The following is a 20,898-nucleotide window of genomic DNA, read 5'->3' on the forward strand; positions in this document are numbered from 1 at the left end:
CTTCTGCCCAGAGGTGCAGCCTTCCTGGCCTGGGGTGGTGTCGGGCTTCTCTGGCCCCCGAGGGGTGGGCGGTGGCGCCCCGGCGCTCTCGGGCCCACCCGCCTCTACCCCTCAGTCCCGGTGCCCTGGCTGGGGGGACCAATAAGAAGGACCACCAAGGAAGCTGGGAGAGGAGACACCTTTATTGGTGCTGGAGGTGCTGTGAGAATGCGCAGGAAATGGGGGCTGGTGGGGGCAGGGGCCTTCCTGAGGGTCCAGCCCCTGGTCGGGGCCCAGCCCCAGCTACTTCTTCCTTCGGGGGATGTTCTGGCCCAGAGGCACCTCTTCTAGCAGCTTCTGCGGGAGAAAACAGTAAAGTGAGTTACCACCTGGTTTTTAGGAATTCCAGGCCCACCGAGGGTATCCTTGGAGGTGATGGTATCTGAGGAGGCTGTGCCATCCTCACCTGTAATAACCGTGTCCGGTAGGCAGAGGCCTCCTCGCCTGCTCCTGACTGAGGCGCCACGTGCAGGTAGCGCTCAGTGGCCGTCTCCAGCTCGTCCACCTCGTACAGTAGGGCCGGGTCCAATGAGTGGGCATTGATGAGGCTCACCAGGTACTCCTTGTAGTGTGCCCTGAGGGCAGAAGAAGCAGGGAAGGTGTTGCCCCCCCACCCCAGCTCCTCCCTACCAGGCTTCCTACTGGGTGTGCATGTCCGGACACCCATTCCTCAAAGGAGTTTCTTCCCAGTCTAGTACTTACTGGCAGAGTCCGGCATACCCAGTCGGCGTCTCCTTTCCACAGGCTTCATCCTTGAGGCCACCTGGAACCTCCTTCTGTTCCATCACCCGGCAGCCACCTAAGGTCCAAAAGGAACAAAAATTTTCCCCCAAAGCATAATGGACATGCAATTCAACCCATACAGGGAAGGGCAGCTTTCAGGTGACAAAAATGTGTTATTATCCATTATTATCAACTCTATCACAGGGGGGACCTAGGAAAAGCAGCCTTCTACAGCTCATCTCTTCAGCTCAGTAGAACAAACTTGTCTTAGAATACTTGTCTGTACCACAAATTTTGCATTTAATTGCATATTGTCTTCTTAATGCATACTTTATTTTTTTCAAATAAAAACTACCAGAGGACAGGACTTTTATTTGATCACTTCTTTGTAGTGACCACAGTACCTAGGATAATATCCTTCCAGATAGCAGACAATATTAGTGAATGGATTTGATTGGGCCACTTCCCTCCTAATGACCATCTATACACCCTCATCTCTGCTCCTTCTCCACGGAGGAGGCTTTCTCCCCTCAGTGGGGGGTGGGAGGGGTTCCAGCATGACAAACTCACTCACCTCCAGGCACTGCCCGGGTTCCAGCTGGAGGTTCTGTATTGAAAGGAATGCTGTTGTCCTAGGGAGGGACAAACAGGTGAGTCTTCTAGCTAGTTCCCATCTCTTACTTTAGACTCTCTTATTAAGTGTCTGAGACCAGATTTGAACCCAGGTACTCTTGACTCCAGGGCTGCTGCTTTATCTACTGCGCCACCTAGCCTCCCTAGACTCTCTTTCTTGACCTTCACAATGCTTCATGAAGGGACTCTGTGAGTCACCAGGACCCCTAGGACCCCAATACCCTCTCTAACATCTTTGATAAGACCCTCTCATTCTAGCCTTAGATGCCTCTGACCTCTAACAACTTCTGAAGACGGAGAGCATCCCAGTCTCGAAGGTAGAAGAGACAGTCTCGAGGATGATGGCCATGAAGTGACTTCTTCACCCGGCAATTGGGATCTGGACATTTCTGAATGGAACCCAAACAGAGAAAAGAGAGTAGATTGGAGAAGGTTTCAGGTTCTGACCTCTCAGTGACCTCATCATTAGGTGTGGGAAACTGGATGACCATAGTAGGGAGTAGTGGGAGATACTTAACAGCATGATGACCCTTCCCTTCACCCCTTCAGCTTTCTCCATTTCTTTTCTCACTTCTCCTAATCATTGAAACCTCAGAGTGATCTGATCACTCCCCATCCCCACCCACTGCCCAGCCACCTCAAACATACGTTCTTGGCATAGAAGGCACTGTAGCAGCCACTGCAGAACTGATGGCGACACTGGGTACAGTGGAAGTGCATGCATCCGCCCCGGGCCAGTGCATAGGAGAACTTACACTTGGGACAGTCTGTGGGGAGAAGCAGGGTCAGGAATACAAGCTGGCAGAGCTGGTCCATGGGATAGAGGCTCTCCACCCTGTCCTTTTTGGCAGGAATGAGAAGCTGGATGGAAAACTTGTGGAATAATAATAATGGCAGAGGATGTGAGGGTCCTGAAGAGGGATGAAGAGGGCCTCACCAATGCCGTTTTCCTGCAGATACATGGCCAGACCCTGGGCCTGGTACTCGGGGTCATTGGCACGTTTCCAGCTCTGAAAATCCTCACAGCTGCGTCCTCGATGCTGTTCTTCCCACTAGGGGAGGAGAACCAACCACATTCACTGGAGACTTCCTGTCCCTAACAAGCCTGTGGCCAAATGCCCCGCCAGTCTTTCAAATTCACTCCACTGTTCTAGCCTCATTCTTTTCTGCCCAGGTCCCTCCCTTATCATTTATGCCTTCACCAGGATCCTTCCCCCTTACCTGACGCTTGCAGCGAACACAGAAAGTCTGGTGACATTGGGGACACGTGGCCTCTAGCTGCTCTCGCTCATAGATGAAGCCAAAGGAACACTAGATGGGACAGAAAACAAACATTACCCTGAGGTCACTGAACCTCCTTTTCCATCCTCTCTCTGGGCTCCTTGGCTTGTCTCTTCACTCACCTGAGTACACCACAAGAACTTGGGGTCACGCATGAGCACACGCTCTGTCAGTTTCTTGTGGAACAATGCGTAGGCATCAGGATCCAGGCTCTCCCGCAACTAGGAGGACATGAAGAAGCAGGTGGGAAGGGTCCCCAACCACATGGAACCCTGTATCCCTTTAGTTCCATGGTCTTCACTCTGGGTTCTCTTGGTACCTGGATGTCCAGGGTAGAGAAGTAGCTGACCAGCTGGGTCTCATCAGTCAGGTCTGGGCGTCCACAGGCTGGACACACCATATCTGTGATGTGCTTCTCTTTTAGGGCAATGGTGAAGTGCTGCCGGAAGCAGTCTGGACAGATGGTGCACTCACAGGAGGTCAGTGCCTGCATCTAGAGCAGGAGGAGGAAGGTTGAGTCAGGAGCAATAAGGGGTAGGAAACAAAACTAGGCTGTGAGGATCAAGTATAGATCGATCAAGTGTACATTGGCAGGGAAGACACCCAGCTCACTGTGTCTGAAGGAATGGGAGGGCACAAGCAAAGATTCCTTTGAACTGATGAATAAAAAAAAAGTTTGATGGTCTTTGAAGAGTAGTGAGGTTGGGCTGAAGTACAGTTAAGGGGTCTCATTTCCTGTTAAAAGGTATACAAATTGGCAGTGCAAAGGGCTGTCACTCAGCCAGGACTAGGGTTAGGAGATAAAGGAGGTTACCCGGTTCCGGGGAAGGGCCCAGCCACAGACAGCACACTCTTGGGCAAGTAGTCGGCGCAGGAAGGCTCGGTCAGGACTATGTCGAACTGCCTCCACCACATCTACCAGCTCATAGTTCCTTGGTGTCTCCTGAAGCAGTGAAAGTGCCAGCTCTGCCCGGCCCCAGCTTGGTAATGCATATACTGCCAACAGCCTTCGTATCAGACTCTAAGATGTGAGGGAACCGAAGAGCATCCCTGTCAGAGTACCCATTCTGCCCTGGTCTTTTCCAGGATTATAACTGCAGTGCTTTTCCTAGTTTCCCAAGGGTTGTCTCAACAAATACCTGTTTATCAGGCCCATCCCAGGAAGGATTAGGCTCAGGGGCCTCCCAGAGGCGCTGATGGAAGGGTTCCAGGCGCTGGCGCTGGAGCTCCGTAAGAGCTCGCCCCACATCTCCACCATGCTGATAGAGTGCCTGCAATGCCCCCTCTTCTCGCCCAAAGCCTAGGACCTCTAACTCCCGAATCTGGAAAATGAAGTGTTAAAGGAGAAAATCAAAAGGTCAGATATATATATGCTGAAATCCTAAATTCTAAGATCCACCACTCTCAAATCTTTACATTCAGCCTTATTTTATACATCCAGTTCAGTCAAATACCTGTTCTTAGATTCCCGCCCCCCCCATCCTACCTTCCTTTATTAATATTCCCAGGTTCCCAGGTACCAGTTTATCCCTTATCCCTAGTCCCTCAACCTCCCAACCTGAAAAACTGCCCTACCTTTCTGCGTCTGGCTCGAACACACTCCTCCACAGCCTCATCCAGGTTGCCATGACGATCAAGCCAGGCCTGCTTGGCTTCTTGGCAGGAGAATGCACCCAGACTGGAGTCCTGCCTTCCTGCCATCTCTGCCACCATCTCCAGCACGTAAGGCAGCTCTGACCGCAGCCACTGCAGAGGCACTTCAGTGCCCGAATATTGCAGAGCTGAAAATATCTCCTCTGGGCACGCACCTTCGGCTTCTCCTGTCTGGGGACATGCCCCAACCCCCCAGTGATGGGGTAGCTTCATTAAGATCAGGATAAGGAAAGGCATTCTTTGCCCCTCCCACCCTACCAAAAAAGGGTACTGGTGCAAAGCACTCTAGAATCTGTCCCATATGCCACCTCACACTCGGGAATGTGCTCCCTTTTCTTGAGTCTTCTCCACCGACCCAAAACTTACCCGGATCATTGTCACCAATCGAAGACCATCCTCCCGCATCTTGTCCTGCCGTTGTTGCTCAGAATCTCCCCTGACGGAGGGTAGAGGAGTGCTCAGGTGCTGCGAGGACACAGGCTTGAGACAGACGCTGGTTCGGGCCCCCTCTTCCATCGAGCTAGTAGGGATCCAGGAGGAAAGATGTGGTGGAGTAGGGCTGCTGGTCCGGTTACACATGGAACACACCCAGCCTGGGCCAGAGTTTCGGAAGGTACAATGAACACAGTGCCAGTCACCAGCCTAGAGGAAGTACACTGGGATAGTCATTACCACTGAAAGGTTCCCCCTCCTAAGAGGGGGACCCACCTCCTAAGAGCAGATATCTAAGGCTGGGAGGATAGGGGAGAAAAAATCATGGGAACACAAGGAGGTGCAGATAGGGAAAAAAGAAGTTGAGGGAGAATCAAGGAAAACAGGCCTAGGAGAGCTAGAGGCAGTCTAATTTGGAGGAAAAGCCAGAATTCCTGTTACCTCCGGGGCAGGCAGGCAGGCCCCAGTGTCTCGGACGTCCCCCACAAGGCTGGGGGGCTGGGCTAGCCGTGGCCGCTCACATATAGCACACAGCACTGTAGCAGCCTCATTCTCAAAGGTGCAGCTCTGACAGGCCCAGCGGCCCCTCAGGGGCTCATTACCAGAACTTCCAGCTCGGGAGCTCTCAGTCCCTTGCCCTAGCCCCTTGCACCCTCGAGGTCGGTCACAGGCTACACACAACACTGCCCGGGACTCATTCAGCATGGCACAGGCAGCACAGTGCCAAGGTGGGCGAGTGCTCGGTGGTTCTGGGGCTGGGCTCGACCAAGAGGGAAGAGAGCTGTCCACAAAAGTTGGTGGAGAGGTCAGCAGGGGCCGTGGGGGTAGGTTTGACAAACTGTAACAAAAACACAGGGAGGTAAAGCCTGTAGATTTGTTTTAAATTTTCTTGGCATGTACCCCATTCATCCCTTCCTTAAAGTAGCTCCCACAACTCTGGATAGAAAAGGGAGAGGACCCGTTACCTAGAGCTGGGGCTGGAGGCTGGGCAGTTCCCAAACAGGACCTTTCGGACATGATAGTTTCGGGATGGGTGTCGATGGAAAAGGCAGTCACAGGCAGAGCAGAGATTATGACCACAGGTTGGACAGTGCACTGTGCCTGGGACAGAGCCACACAGAAAGCAAGAACCTGGTGTGGTGCCTGGACAAGGGAAAAAAATCACATGTTACCTTGAGAATGCTATTTCCTCTGGATTATGGGAGTAAATTTACAAAAGTTATGAATCAGTGTGTGTTCTTTCACATGACCTAACCAGAGGCTCAAGGATTTAATAAAAGAGAAAGAACTGAAAGAACTGCATTTGCATATAGTAAAGTTTCACCAATCTTCATCATTCTGATATCACAATTGACTGGCCCCCCTCCTCTAAAAAAGTAGCAGTACCTGGAGCCTGTGAGGCAGGAAGAGAATTGGAAGTGGTCTCTCTTAATGGAGAAACTGACTCTGAGAAAAGCATCATCTGAGAAAGGAAAGGTGATGTTTAGTGCTCATTTCCCTAGCTTCATTTTCTCAGCCATCTCCCCATGGTACCAAGGAACTCCTTCCTTACCACATCATCAGATGCCTCTTTTAGCAGCTGTTCCAGTGCCTTTGGTTGTGGATGGGACTTCTGCAACCAGAATAAATGGAACACAGTCAGAACCTCCAACTGTACCTCCCCTAGGAACCTAGTCTTTATCCACTTACAGGGAAAAGGAAGAAATAGAGAGGATGATCTCTCAGGTTGGAGTAGGGGAGGGGGGATTACTTGGGATTCAGCCGAGTGGGTATCAGTTAGGTTAAGTCCCTGAGGTCAGAGTTTCCAAATCCTGCTTATGGGGACAAGGCTTACCTTCAGGAGAAGGGTGAGTTCAGTCCGAAGCAGTAAGACATCCATGGTGACTGTGGCCACACGATGCCCATCCGGCTCCTCCTGCCCGTCAGGGAAGCTCAGGCCATCCGGCTCCTGTTCTGTGTACCCATAAAGACGAAGAACCTCCCGGCCCCCCTGTCGGGAACCCCCAGTCACTGACTGCCTGCGAACCGCCCCCTCCCCATGTCTTTCTTTTGACCAGGACCTCATTATTCCTTACAGACCCCCGCGGTGACCCCCAGGACTTTGAGCTAGGCCACTTTCAAAGGGTTGCTGCGGACAGCCCGGCCCCCAACTCCCTCGCGGCGTCCTCCGGCCCCTCCGCCCGCACCTGAACCGCATCCACGGTGCTTCTGAAGACGGGGTTGTTGAACTTGACTGCGCGCCAGAAGCGCGGCCTTTGCGGACTGAGCAGGTTTCGGCCATATTTCTCCAGAATGTTCAGGGCGGTGGACAGTCTGTGCAAGGCCTGGCCGGGCTGCAAAGACGCGGGAGGGGCGTGAGTGCGCCCGCCCCGCCGCCGGCGCCCCCCGGCCGGGCGCCCCCCGGGCCGGGCCGGCTCACCTCTCCTTGGGCCGCGTTGCGGCGGACCAGGCCGGGCGCATCCAGCTGCGGGTAGCGGCGGCCGAGGGGCAGGCGGCTGTCCAGCAGCCCGAGCAGCAGCTCCGGGGAGAAGGTCTGCCCGGGATCCCTCCTCAGGGCCTCCACCAGCTTCTCCCGGGCGGCCAGGAAGCCCCGCTCCTCCTCCGGCGGCTCCTCTCCCCCGGACATCCTGGGGCGGGAGGGGCGCTCACGAGCCGGCCCGGCCCCGCGCTGCCTCCTCCCCCATCCCCCGGCGGCGGCGGCGGCGGCGCGGGCAGGTGTCGGGCCCTGGCCGCGGGCGGCCGGAGCTCCCGGGGAGGGGCTGGGGGGCCCGGGACCAGGCGGCGGCTCGCGCGACCTCCCTGCGCCTCAGCCCCCTGGGGGCCTCGCGGCCGGGCCGCCTCCCCGCCCCCGCCGCTCCCTTCCCGGGCCGAGGGCCCCCGGCTCGCGCTGCAGCGGCCGGACCGCAGCCCGGCTCCCGGGCCTCTCTCCCTCTGGGCAGGGAACAGGAAGTGCCCGGGAAGGGGGCGGGCCCTGGGTCTGTGGGACGGAAGCGGCCGAGCGGCCCGGGGGCGGGGCCGCGGGAGAAGGGGCGGGCCGGGAGGCGGGGCTTCCTGCGAGGAGGCGGGGCTTGGGTGGCCTCGCCTGGAGCCCTCCCCGTCCCGGGCGGCTCCGAGCCCGGCCCCGCCCCCCGGCGGCGCTCCGAAGGGCCGGCAGGGGGCCCCCGGGAGCCGGAGGGGAGGGCGGGCCGGGCCCGGCCGCCGGGGTGGAGCTGCCCATGGGGAGCGAAAGTGAAAGCCCGACCCGCGGCGGGGAGCCAGGCCCAGGCCGCCTCAGAGTCGCTTGGGGCCCGGGGCAGCATGGCCAAGGCGAGTGGGCTGCGGCTGAGCGGGGAAGCCCGCCGGCAGGTGAGAGGGGGCGGGGCGGGGGCGCGCCGGGCCGGGGCCCCGGGATCCTCTCGGCGCTTCCGCGTCTGCTCGGGCCCCGAAGTCCTGGACGAGCCCCCCAGGGTCACTTGCAGACCGGGGTTAGATGTGCGGGGGGGGGGGGGCTGCATGGAATGGGAAAGGGTCGGGCTAGGGCGAGGCAGCACCCCAATAGGCGGGGGCGGGGGGCCCGAGCTTCCCACACCCCCTTTGCTACGGGAACCCTCCAAGCCTGGTTTCTCTCCCAGGTGGATGACTTCCGGCAGAATCTCTTCCAGGAGGTGAGTGGTATGAACTTGGCCCTTAACCTCTGACCCGAGAATGGGTGAACCTCCTTCCCTGCCACCCGGTCCCCTCTCTGACCCGGGACTCCTTTCTTTACCCGGCGCAGGACTCGTTGAGTCCTGGACCTCCACCTCTGCTTCCAGCGTTGTGTTGGGGGGCGGGGGAGGGAGCACAGGTCTGTATGACCTTGAGCAAGCTTTCTCTGGGCTTCAATTTCCTCATCTTGTAAAACATTAGATTAGAGGATCTTCAAGTCCTTTTCCACCGCTAAAATTCTCTGATTCTACAATTTTTCTGCTCCAAGCCTTTAGCTCCCCCACAACTTCCTCCTGTGATAATATTCTTTCTTTCTGACAGGCTGAGGAGTTCCTCTCAAACTTTCTACCACAGAAAATCATGCAACTAAATCAGCTTTTGAAGGTAAACAGTGACATCCTTCTCCTGCTTTTCCCCCTATCAATTTTATCTACCCTGAACCTACTTTTACTACCAGTTCCCTTGTGGAGTATGGCCATCAATTGTGAGTTCCAAGGGAAGGGGCAGCATCTTGAATCCTGGAAAGATGAATTAAGGGGGGAAGAAGGCATATAGCGTTGGTTGGGGCAGGGGTAGTAGGATATATTTTTGGGATTTTGTGCAAGCTTAAGAGGGAAGAGGCAAGACAAGCACCTAACAGTTACTTTTGGGTAGGAGGATTCCTTCAATGTGGTTGACCTAACCTCCCTTCGAGCGCCATTGGACATCCCTATTCCAGATCCTCCACCCAAGGATGATGAGGTGAGGTCCCAGAGAGCTGACTGATTTTGAAATTGCAGATTCCACAAAGATGATTTCTCCTCCTCAGCTTCCTTCAAATTTCTCAATTCCAATAAATTTTTTTTTTCTTCAGATGGAGACAGACAAACAAGAAAAGAAAGAAGGTGAGGAAAGAGGCAATTGATCAAAGGAGGCTAGGAAGAAACCCGAGTTCTGTGACTGACACTTCATTTCTCTCTTAGTCCCCAAGTGTGGCTTCCTCCCTGGGAATGAGAAAGTCCTAGCACTACTTGCTCAAGTTAAACCAGAGGTTCGGACCCTCAAAGAAAAGTGTATTCTGGTAAGACAGAGGGCTTCTCATTTTTCCTCAAGAGTCCTATTTCTAAGCCTTGGAGTTCTCCTGTAAACCTTTTTTCATTAAGATTTGGTTCCTTTAGAACCCTTTCCTTCTCACCAAGTGGCCTGCCTTTATAGATTCTACTAAACCAATGTTAAGGTAAGCTCTTTGAGGGCAAAGATTGTTCTCATTCTTCTATCTGTGTGTGGTAATATACAACATAGCACCTTCTTCATGGAAGCAGTTAATGACAGAATCAGGCAATCAATCATAGAAACTTCTTTGACTTAGGTGATCACCTGGATCCAACACTTGATCCCCAAGATTGAGGACGGCAATGATTTTGGGGTGGCCATCCAGGTAAGGGAAGGGAAGGTGAGGAAGTGAGGACTGTCATAGTAACTTTTGGGAGGTGAGAGATCATGCCTGGGAACAAGAAGAAAGGAGAAAGAAAACAGTCAGGGGGACAGGATGGGAGGAAGAGATTCTCAATCTTCCATCTCTGTTTATCTTCACAGGAAAAGATTCTAGAACGAGTGACAGCAGTGAAAACCAAGGTGGAAAGCTTTCAGACAACCATCTCCAAGTAAGCTAGGTTTGAGGATAGGCAAGGGAAATGGAGGGCATCATTTTAAAATTCAGACTGGTCATGGGCAATCTCTCCTACATTAAGCATTTACAAAAAGTCTCTTCTGCATTAAGCACTTACCAAAAAAAAAAAAAAAATGAGGCTTTGGGGAAAAACCCTAGGGCAGTGTATTCCTAGAGAGCTCTCATGCCTACAGTCAGTCTTCTGTCTTTCTAAAAGGTACTTCTCTGAACGTGGAGATGCTGTGGCCAAGGCGTCCAAGGAGACTCATGTGGTGAGTGGAAATTCCCACCCACCTCAGAGCATCTTGGAAAGTCCCTCCAACTTTTAGTTGAGATATATATGATGCTGGGAATGGATGGAAAAGAGGTACTGAGTATCTGATCTCCCTGGAAAAAATCTCATCAGGTACTTTTTCTAAGTGGGAAAGACCAAAGCAAAAGAACCCCTAGAAGGGAGTAAAGATTCCTGGATCCTAGCCAGTCTACCTAATCCTGTGGAGTTCTATTTCCTGTAGCTAACATAGGAATTATTCTTCCAATTTGTCCTCCAATTTGTGCAATCCCTTCTTTGTGGAAACCAAGAATCTCTTAAACCTTTCCAGAGACATGACCCAACTTTATCTTTTCCACTCCCAGATGGATTATCGGGCCTTGGTGCATGAACGAGATGAAGCGGCCTATGGAGAACTTCGGACCATAGTGATGGATATCCGTTCTTTCTATGTGAGTAGGGGTGAAGACTAGAAGAGATATAGAATAAGGGTGGTTTGAAGAGAAAGGATGGCAAGGGAGTGGGGAGTTAAAAAGATGGTCAGGGAAGGAACTTCAGCATCCATTTTGACTTATTTATCCAGGCTGAACTCTATCACATTATCAGCAACAACCTAGAGAAGATCACCAATCCAAAGGGTGAAGAGAAACCATCTATGTACTGACCCCCTGAGCCATAAAGGAAATAAATGATCTTAACTCCTCTAACAAACAGTGTGGTTACTTTTGTTTATTAAATCCATTCCCCAGAATGTGGAAGAAGAATCACATACTGCCTCAAGGGTGGTATGATTGCCTTGCTGTACTGTCAAGGAATTCTCTACCCTGAAGCAGGCAGTTCTGGGAAACTGGAGGAGGTGCCCCCCATCCCTACCTCAGACTTCCAAGTCTAGCATGAGAGTCATAGGAGCGAACTGCCTCTACCATAGTCACAGATGTCCAAATCCTAGACATTCTACATACTAGAGATTATGTATCCTAAAGTCCAAGTTGGAAGTGATCATAAAGGCTTCATGTGACTGTGACTAAGTAAGACCCCTCTACACCATACAGCTGAAAAGTTAACTGAAAAATTTAAACAGTTCTCCAACCTGTACTTGAAAACCTACAGTGAGGAGAAATCCACTGCTTTCCAAGGTGGTTATCCCACTTTGGGACAGCTCTAAGTGTTGGGAAGTATGTTTTGTATTTCAGTGCCTTTCCATGTTATTATTTTTTTTTAGGGTTGTGGTTTTTTTTTTTTTGCAAGGCAAATGGGGTTAAATGGCTTACCCAAGGCCACACAGCTAGGTAATTATTAAGTGTCTGAGACCAGATTTAAACCCAGGTACTCCTGACTCCAGGGCCGGTGCTTTATCCACTATGCCACCTAGCCACCCCCTTTCCATGTTATTTTTTTAAAAATATGTAGAACACCATATAGTTGTCTTATATTTAGGCCTGTTCATATCATACCTAAAAGTAAAAATTATAACTTTTAATACAGACCATCAGATCAAAAGTTAAAATATAACAATTCTATAATAAACCATAGCATTAGCAGCCCCTTTAGTTCATGGGCATTCTTGAAAGAGGAATGACTCTGGAGTCAGGAGGACCTGAATTCAAATCCATCCTCAGACACTTAATAGCTGTGGGACCCTGAACAAGTCAACCCTGATTGCTTATCCCTTTCACTATCCTTTTCCCCTCCCTGTCTCCCCCCACCCCCCAAAAAGGGAGAATGACCACCTTGATTGCACGTAAAAGCATTTTCTGGGCTATAGTGGCTCAGAAATGTTCAAATATTCTTGTTCAATCTCTATTGCTCATCCAAGAGTATGATCTCCAGCATGCAGTAATAATTAGATGAAGAACATAAGTAGAAGGACCTGTTACTTTAGAGAGGAGAAAAAGAAAACCATAGACTATCTTTTTTTTTTGTATTTTTTTAAATTTCTTTTTGTAAGGCAATGGGGTTAAGTGACTTGCCCAAAGTCATACAGTTAGGTAATAAGTATCTGAATTCAGATTTGAACTCAGGTCCTCCCGACTCCAGGGCCGGTACTCTATCCACTGGGCCACCATAGATTTTAAATGAGCTGCTCAAGGTAGCAGAATGAGAGGAGACTGAGTAAAAATGTCATCTGTTCCAAATATCTCATTGTACAAGGAAACAGGCTCAGAAATATTAGATGACCTGCCCCAAATCACACAGGGCCTTTAAGAGGCATGATCAGAATTCAAATTCCAAATTCAAATTTTTTCCCAATAATTCCAAACCATGGGTTTTTTTTTTTTTTGACTTCCAAGTCACCACTTGCTACAACAGTCTTGGGAGTGACAAAAAGCCAATATGGTGGTGGGGGGGGTGAGGATTATGTTACATTGATAGCTTTTTTTACATCACATATATAAATATATCCCTTTCTACCATTCTAAGGCTTTCCTTCAACAAAAATTAGGAGGGAAAAAAAGCAGTGGAAAATTAAGAAAATATACACGATACATCATATCAGCAGGGTCTGATAGCATATGCAACACTATATCTACCCTCTCAATGGGCAAACTGATGTGTGTGTATTTAATTGTATTGATATCCTTCATCTTTACATCACTTTAAATTTCCCAATATCTCTCTCCTGTCTTCAGAGAGCCATATATAATACTGGGTTAAAAAGAAATGTAATGTGTACTTTGGACCCAATCTCTCAAGAACAGGTGAGATATACCTCTCCTCAGAGTAACCCAAGTGGATTTGGGGTAGCCTTTGCTCTACTGCCAGCTGAAATACCAAACAACTATTTTCTACTATTAGCAGGGATCAATGACTAGCATCCTCAGTTCTATTTAATCACTAACAGTATGTAACATTGACATAGGAATGCTTCAAAGATGGAGCAAGAACAACTATTTTCCCCAGAACTGCTGAGGAATACTATCTCCTACACTACCTTCAGTCTCTAGGGGAAAAGGTTGGATGCTTAGCTCATTTATTACACACCCTTGGTCCTACCAAATTCATGTCCCAATGTAGCATAACTTAGAAGTCTTCTTTTGAATTATATTCTCAAAGGTCACTCCTGAAGATCATGCTTTGGTTCCTGGGATATGAATGTTACTGGGGACTCTACTCCCTTGACCAGATGCCAAAAGGGAAGGAGTCACTTAAATTCCCTCAAAAGCAAATGAGACAATATGTGGTTAGTTGATTAGAACCAGTTATAGGATGTCTAAACTTGCAGAGTGAATAGAGTACAGGCCCTGGAATCATGAGGACCTGAGTTCAAATCTGGTCTTAAACACTTATTAGCTATGTGACCCTAGGTAAGTCATTTAACTCTGTTTGCCTTAGTTTCCTCATCTGTAAAATGAGCTGAAGAAGGAAATGGCAAAACTACACCATCATCTTTGCCAAGAAAACCCTAAATAGGGTTATGACTTAGTAACAACAAAAACACATGCTCTCATGGTGCCACTGAAATCTCCCCAAAGAAACACACTATTACCTCCTGCGTAGAGACACCATCTGAAGTACTCTTCACATGCATCAGGCCCCTTTTATAGAAGGTGATGATGATGTGTTGATGACAACTGCCATGTACCTACTTATTTGCCTGGCACTATGTTAAGTGTTTTACAAATATTGTTATTTGATCAGTATTCCATATTCTATCATTACCCTCTCCTGCAAAGAAGTGGAAGAAGTATATTTTCTTAATTTTCCATTTTTTTCTTTCTGTTTACAATGTTGTTGTTATTGTATATATTGCATTCCTGGTTTTGCTTACTTCCTTTAGTATCATTTCATATGTCTTCCCATCCCTTGCTGTTTTTCATATTCATTTTTCTTATGACACACTATACTGGAACCACATTTTGTGGACACCGACTTTGTTTTCAGCTTTTTGTTTTTATTTTTGCTACTGCAAAAACTCTTACTATCAATATTTTGGTGTACTTTGGATTACCCCCCCTCCCATTTTTACCTCCGTGAAGATAGATGCATAATAAAACAGAATCTCTGGGTTAACAGAGCTGAACATTTTACTCATTTTCTTAGCATAATTGCAAATTGTTTTCCAAAATACTTGGCTCAATTCTCATCTCCATCAACACTGTATTAGTGTGCCTGTTTATTTGAAATAGCTCCAAGATATGCCTATATTTTGACATCTTGCTAATGTGCTTTTGGAGGATCTTTTGTAGTTTTCTTTTTGTGTGTGTATGTGTGTATGAAAGGGACTCATTTCTTGCTTTCTTTTTTAAAAATTCGCTTTTGGGGATTGTGGGATTGTGTGTGTGTGTGTGTTTTTACAGTATAACAATTTTCCATTAAATTCATGTTTCACAATTTGTCTATCCATTTCCTAATCACTTAATAAATCTTAAGTTCCTCCTTTGACCAGGCACTGAAGATACCAAAAAAAAAAAAGGCAAAAGATGGTTCTTGCTCTCAAGAAGCCCACAATCTAACCGGGAAAGACAAGACATAAAAATGATGCTGAAAAGGGGGAATATAGGGAAAACAGGTAGGAAATGTCCTCTGAACTTCCAAGGTTGTGGGGTATGTTTTACTATTTTTATTTTTAGGATCAATAAACTCCTTAGGATATTTTTTAAATAGTGGAATTTTTGAATCAAATGGTTACAAGCCATTTTAGTCATTTTATTTGCACAATTCCAAATTGCTTTCTAGCAGGGTTGGTAATGTGGTTTTTTTCTTCTTTTACAAAGCAGTGGGGTTAAGTGTCTTGCCCAAGGCCACACAGCTAGGTCATTATTAAGTGTCTGAGGTCGGATTTGAACTCGGGTGCTCCGGACTCCAGGGCCGGTGCTCGATCCACTGCGCCACCCAGCTCCGGGGATCGTGAACTAGCGTGAGAACTGGCTGCCGAGTGAACGCCCGGCAGAGCCAGGTTCCCGTCCCCATCCCTTCTGGCTGGTGCGGGCAGGCAGCGCCTAGGCGCCGCGACAGTGCACGCCCGGAGCGAGCCCAGAAAGGTGAATTAGGCACCAGCTAGTCCCTAAGTCAACGGACCAATGGCGAGGCGAGGACAAGCCTTCCAATCAGAGCTCGGCCAAGGGAGAGGCGACCGCTGAATGGGCCAGCCAAAGTCCACGCGGCCAATCGCGCATCGGGTGTTGGGCGGGACCCGAGCCGCGATCCCGGAGTCCGAGGAGCGGGAGGCCCCGAGCTCGGCCGGGGGCCGGGCGCGGAGGAGGGGCGTGTCCTGCGCTCCGCCAGGGCCATTGGGGGCCGCGGGGGGGGCGTGGCCGGGCGGGGGCGGGGCGTCGGCGTGACAGCCGCAGCGAGGGGGCCCGGCGGAGACGCGGCCCGAGCCGGGGCCAGGCCCAGTCGGGAGGGCGGGGGGCGCGAGCCTGCGAGGCCCTGGCCAGCGGCGTGCGCGCGGGGCACGGGGGGCGGGGGCGGGGCCGGAAGGCAGGCGCAGGCGCTGGCCCCTGGCCCCCGAGGCCCCACTGCGACCCCAGCCAGGCCCCGCGCACCATGGGGGAGGTGGAGATCTCGGCTCGGGCCTACGTGAAGATGTGCCTGCACGCCGCCCGCTACCCGCACGCGGCGGTCAACGGGCTGCTGCTGGCCCCGGCGCCGCGGCCGGGCGGCTGCCTCTGCCTCAGCGACTGCGTGCCCCTCTTCCACAGCCACCTGGCGCTCTCCGTCATGCTGGAGGTGGCCCTGAACCAGGTACGACTGCCCTCCCGCCTCGGGAGCCGCCGCCCGCCGCCCGGCAGGCCCCGGCCCTGGGGAGGAACTGACGGGCCTTTCTCACGGCAGGTAGATGTGTGGGGTGCGCAGGGCAGCTTGGTGGTAGCTGGGTACTACCATGCCAATGCATCGATGAATGACCAGAGGTGAGTGGGGGGGCAGGGCCTGGGGACCCCTTCTCAGAGTAATGCTTTGTTGCCTTCCTTCGTAATGAACGGAAATGATAAACTGCAGTTAGAGTTGAGTGAAAAATAAAGATTTTTTTTTCCTTCCAAGTTCACAGGGGGGTGCATGGACCCCAGGTTAAGAAGCTCTGCTTTAAGGTAAATGTTTGCCAGGATTCAACTCAACCAGTAATTTCCCTCTGACTGGGCTAGTCTCACCTCATCTCCACAGGGGTTGAAGGACACCTGTGAATCTTAAATAATACGCAAGTAGATTGTTCCGCTGCTCAGGATCCTTTAACGCCTGTCTTCTTCCTAGCCCCAGTCCCCTTGCCCTGAAAATTGCTGGACGAATCGCTGAGTTTTTCCCTGGTGCAATACTCATCATGGTAAGACTGAGGGAGGATTGAGGGAGTTGGGGGGGGGGGGAAGGAGGTGGAAAGGGAACCTCAACAATCCTTACCTCAACTCCTTAGTTGGATAATCGAAAATTGGTACCCCAGTCTCGAGTGCCACCCATCATTGTCTTGGAGACTCGTGATCGACGCTGGGTCCCCAAAGATAAGAACCTGTGAGTAGAGTACCTCTACCCCTATACCTCAGGACTTCTCAACATGCCCTGCTCCTAAATCTGAACTCCTTCCCTCCAAATTCCCTCTTCCTGAAGCTCTAAGGTAGCAGAATAATTAACTTCAATCCAAGTCCTCAGGCTGTTACTGTTCCGATTTTCATCCCCTGAGATTATTCTAGACCTAAACTTTGCCTTTAGTTCCAATATTTTCATATCGGTGGGTATCATTTCAGGGTCATGTGGCGGGATTGGGAAGAGTCAAGGCAGCTCCTTCGAGCACTGCTTGAAGGCCGGGCCCACCAACTCCTTGTAGACTTTGACGCTCACCTTGATGACATCCGTCGGGACTGGACCAATCAACAGCTCAATACTGAAATTTCCCAGTGGGTCGCTGCTGCCAATGGGAGTGCCTGAGCTCAGAGTGGCTAGAATCTTAAATAAAATGACTTGTGATGAGTGTGACTAAATTTATTGGTTCCTAGAAGGGAAGGTATGGATAAAATGGGAAGTTCTGAATGGCAAGAACTGCAAGACAGATAATCCTAATTAAGGGGTGATGGAGAAGAAAGGCAGGCTCTGTTTTTCAGTAGATCATTCCTTTTGTGTCTCCCCTGGGCTTCTTGATCTTCTCAAAGTTCTTCAGGATGATGTCATATAATACAGCCTGTGTGTCCAATATGAAGGGAGTAGGGGTTATTTTGAGCCCCCCAAGTAGAGGTCTTTTAATGGCTTCCCAATCTAGCTAGAAGTTTATTTTCATTTTCTCTTTTCCACCCCTCCCAGGGTATATACCTCATGAGCTAATTATCCTGAAACTAATGGTATTTCCCTCCATATCAACCTTCCCTACTTTGCCCCTGCTCTTCCACCAAGGAAATTCCAGGGACTAGTTTCTTACATAAGTATTTCGGATCTCCATGACCATCAGTCTTGTCTCTCCATATTGTGCTTCATCCAATTCATGAACCAGCTGTCGGTAGTCACCCTGTGGAGATTTAAGGGTTAGTTCTTCACACTGACACTATGTATTTCCCATCCCATCCTTCCCAGTATCAGTTCTGGGGGCTTCTTTCTGAATGATGCCTTCCTACCCACTCTGGACCTGCTTCCTCAACTCACCACATGGGGCTGCTTTGCTGCTTTAGCTACTGCATCACCCCTTTCAGAGAAGTACCTAAGTGAAAAATGAGAAAAGTTATGGGATGGGTGAGAAAATAGTGTTCCTTATGAGAGCCAAACAAGGGACACCTAAAAAAAAAAGATACCAAAATGGCAGCACCTAATATGGGTGCAGACAGCAAGAGCTGGAATTTAAGCCAGTAACCATAAAGATAGGGGCAAGATACACATGTGAAACTGGACCACTTACTTTGAGATCTGCGTGTGGAAACCATCTAGTTTGGTTCTGAGTGTGGTCATCAGCTCAAATACCTTCTCCTAGGGAAAAGAAAGGCAGGAAAGAAATGTGATAAAGCATAGCTCCGAAACAGGATCAAAGTAAGGTGTTTGGGGTGAGGCTCCACAATGATGGGTTATCACCTGGACAGCTACTCCAAAGTTGTTTCCATCCTCAATTCGGGGCACCTGTAGCTGTAGCCACATGGAGACCTGAGCAAAACAATAGCAGAGACGATTCAACCCCGCTCCCCAATCCCATTTCCTTTTTCCAGATCTTCAGCCTCCCTTATCACCCTACCCCCACCATCTGGGCCTCAGGTCATATCCCTTTATCTCACTTTTTTTCTACTCTGATAAGGTACTGTATTCTGATTGATAGGGATGCCTTACCAACTGGTAAGGCAAAAGACATCTGTTTTGGATAAATTGGTTCTCTAGTGGACAGACCTCCACGTCCTGCCTGAGTGCTTGGTGAAGGGGCTTACCAGATTGAGCTGTTCCTTCACATCTTTGATCTCAGGCTTCAACCGATTCAGAAGGGCCACAATCTTCTCATTACAACTCACAGGCCCACAAGGAGGACCTAGGGAATATACCATAAATCTAAAACTTGAGTAAGTAAAGGCAGCTGGCTCTGGGGAGGATCTCAAAGGGATAATACATTAACAGGGAACCAGGACTTAAGCCCCCATTCAGTAACTCCCTATTACCTTTATCTTCATCGTCCTCTTTTTTCTTTCCATCCTTATCATCCTTCTGCAGAAGGAGAGGAGTCACATGAAGTCAAGCCCTAAGGATGTGGAACCCCCTAGCACCCCTAAATTTCCAACCTAACTTCATCTTGTTCCTCCTTACCTCTTCTTCTTTCCGACGTTCTTCTTTCTCTTTTTCTTTGGCTGGGTCAGGAACTGGGATGTCCAGGGGGGCTTTTAAGAGACTCAAATCAGCCTCATTCAGGGATGGGTCCTAAAACATGGCAGGGAGAAAGGGTAGCAATGTCTTTTCTCTCAATATTCCTTATCTTCTGTTTTTTTAACTCCTTCTCCATGATCATTAGTCTCCCCCTTTTGATCTTTACTCTGCCTCCTCACAATCCCCATTACCTTCAAGAAATCATCCAGCTCTGAAATCTTCTTGGGGAAATAGCTTCCAAGTAGGATCTCTGCCTGTGTATGAGATGGGGGAAGGGGAGGGGTGGTTGTCAAATGTTGATTGATTAATTGATTGCTAGCTGATTAGGGCAAACATTCAGCCAAAGAAAAGGAAGCCAGGGTTGTATGAATTGAGACTGGGTTAAGGAAATGTTAAAACTATATAGAGGGGGAAGCTAGGTGGCGCAGTGGATAGAGCACCAGCCCTGGAGTCAGGAGTACCTGAGTTCAAATACCGTCTCAGACACTTAATAATTACCTAGCTGTATGGCCTTGGGCAAGCCACTTAACCCCATTGCCTTGCCAAAAAAAAAACCAAAACAAAACAAACCCTAAAAAAAAAAAAAACCCTATATAGAGTAAGGGAGCCAGGGAAAGAGTGAAGGTGGTGTGAAGTAGTAAGGTTTTACCTGAGAACATAGCTCCTTTCTGAACAATTCTACCTGTGGGGATAAAAAAGAGTTGTCATTTAAGACTATTAATAGGCTGAGACCTAAGGAAAACTCACAACTCCTTAGGATCGTGGACTCAGATGCCAATGAGATTGCATCTAAAGGTATGGAACAGTTCCCAGTGGGGCTGAGTTCAGGTGAAACATGGAACATATCCCAGGAGGCTTAGTTGTGTAGGAGGCATGGAACAGAAATCTCTGTGGGACTGGGTTCAGGGGAGATGTGGGAACTGATCCCAGTGGGGCTCCATCTGTGGGAGGTGTGGGAACAATCTTCAGTGGTGCTGGGAGAGTTGTGGGAACAGATCCCAGTGGAGCAAGATTCTGTGATCAGGAGAGTTAGGGGTACGCAGGCTTCCCCTGCTTGTCACAAGTACCATCCAGGTGCTCTGAACCGTCCTTTCCTCCCTTCTCTGCTTCACCTCACTCCATCAAACCAGTGTCATTCCACGCTCCTTTACCGCTGGCTGAAGTCCAGCTCTCCCTCCCCACCACCACCCCTGAAACACCTGCCTGGTTTTCCTTTTACACATCCCAGCTCCTCTTCTCCTTCACTTGGGGTGCTCTACAAGGCTGCTGACCCTCATGGCATACTGGAGCTTGGGGGGGGGGGGAAGAACTTTGGATCTCCTGAGGACTGCTTGAATCTCAAGTACTCTCAACCCCTTCTTAAAGAGAGGCCTAGGGAGGGGAGGAGGGGGAGGGGAATGGGCAAGGGGAGAATGATGGGACAAAGCTGCCAGAGCCTCCCTCAGGAGCGCCCCCATCCTACTCCCCATGGCTTCACCCCCCCTCCGCTGTGCTCACCTTGGCTTGGGCTTCGGGGCTGACTCTGAGGGTGGCCATGGCAGGGGGGCTAAGGGGCCAGGCGGAGCAGCGAGACAGGAGCAGGGGGAAGGGAAAGTGAAAGCAGCTTTGCCTGTAGGGACTTCCCTGGGAGGGACTGAGCTGGAGGCGGGGTCAGGGTAAGAATGGGGAGGGGAGAGGAGAGGGACCTGAGAAGATGGGGCACAGCACCCAAGTCCTGCCCCAGGGAGCTGGCCCTCCTCTGCTCAGGATGCCTGTTTTGTCTGCTTCCAGTCCCTCATGACCT

The 20,898-nt window shown here is 50.2% G+C and overlaps 4 protein-coding genes across 5 annotated transcripts; 2 read left to right on the top strand and 2 right to left on the bottom strand.

The window, feature by feature from the left end:
* Positions 1-11: 11 nt before the first annotated feature.
* On the bottom strand, positions 12-7,615 carry RNF31 (ring finger protein 31). Its single transcript, XM_074234813.1, has 21 exons — positions 7,181-7,615; positions 6,948-7,094; positions 6,596-6,751; positions 6,314-6,373; positions 6,148-6,223; positions 5,727-5,904; positions 5,203-5,599; positions 4,696-4,971; positions 4,252-4,500; positions 3,816-3,998; positions 3,491-3,697; positions 2,996-3,169; positions 2,799-2,897; positions 2,617-2,706; positions 2,333-2,447; positions 2,044-2,162; positions 1,671-1,784; positions 1,337-1,394; positions 742-838; positions 446-614; positions 12-336 (listed from the first exon to the last, which is right to left on the bottom strand). The coding sequence occupies exons 1-21, from the start codon at positions 7,385-7,387 to the stop codon at positions 283-285; spliced, it is 3,225 nt and encodes a 1,074-aa protein (XP_074090914.1). The 5' UTR covers positions 7,388-7,615; the 3' UTR covers positions 12-282.
* Positions 7,616-7,942: 327 nt separating this feature from the next.
* PSME2 (proteasome activator subunit 2) lies at positions 7,943-11,075 on the top strand. Its single transcript, XM_074234814.1, has 11 exons — positions 7,943-8,106; positions 8,373-8,405; positions 8,767-8,829; positions 9,100-9,186; positions 9,299-9,329; positions 9,408-9,505; positions 9,794-9,862; positions 10,021-10,088; positions 10,311-10,365; positions 10,730-10,816; positions 10,948-11,075. Exons 1-11 carry the CDS (start codon positions 8,059-8,061, stop codon positions 11,026-11,028), a joined length of 720 nt encoding a protein of 239 aa, XP_074090915.1. The 5' UTR covers positions 7,943-8,058; the 3' UTR covers positions 11,029-11,075.
* A 4,670-nt stretch (positions 11,076-15,745) lies between these two features.
* EMC9 (ER membrane protein complex subunit 9) lies at positions 15,746-17,261 on the top strand. Of its 2 annotated transcripts, none has more exons than XM_074234822.1 (5): positions 15,746-16,049; positions 16,347-16,393; positions 16,554-16,623; positions 16,711-16,805; positions 17,039-17,261. In XM_074234822.1, exons 1-5 carry the CDS (start codon positions 15,852-15,854, stop codon positions 17,217-17,219), a joined length of 591 nt encoding a protein of 196 aa, XP_074090923.1. In that variant the 5' UTR covers positions 15,746-15,851; the 3' UTR covers positions 17,220-17,261. The 2 variants fall into 2 exon arrangements, with proteins under 2 accessions (XP_074090923.1, XP_074090922.1); XM_074234821.1 differs by lacking the exon at positions 16,347-16,393 and adding an exon at positions 16,140-16,216 and having other exon boundaries at positions 15,748-16,049.
* PSME1 (proteasome activator subunit 1) lies at positions 16,363-20,730 on the bottom strand. Its single transcript, XM_074234820.1, has 11 exons — positions 20,613-20,730; positions 19,765-19,797; positions 19,307-19,369; positions 19,059-19,169; positions 18,914-18,959; positions 18,689-18,786; positions 18,345-18,413; positions 18,175-18,242; positions 17,925-17,979; positions 17,704-17,790; positions 16,363-17,469 (listed from the first exon to the last, which is right to left on the bottom strand). Exons 1-11 carry the CDS (start codon positions 20,649-20,651, stop codon positions 17,389-17,391), a joined length of 750 nt encoding a protein of 249 aa, XP_074090921.1. The 5' UTR covers positions 20,652-20,730; the 3' UTR covers positions 16,363-17,388.
* Between the last annotated feature and the right edge of the window lie 168 nt (positions 20,731-20,898).

Source organism: Macrotis lagotis, chromosome 4, assembly GCF_037893015.1.
Source record: "Macrotis lagotis isolate mMagLag1 chromosome 4, bilby.v1.9.chrom.fasta, whole genome shotgun sequence".
Taxonomy (NCBI): domain Eukaryota; kingdom Metazoa; phylum Chordata; class Mammalia; order Peramelemorphia; family Peramelidae; genus Macrotis; species Macrotis lagotis.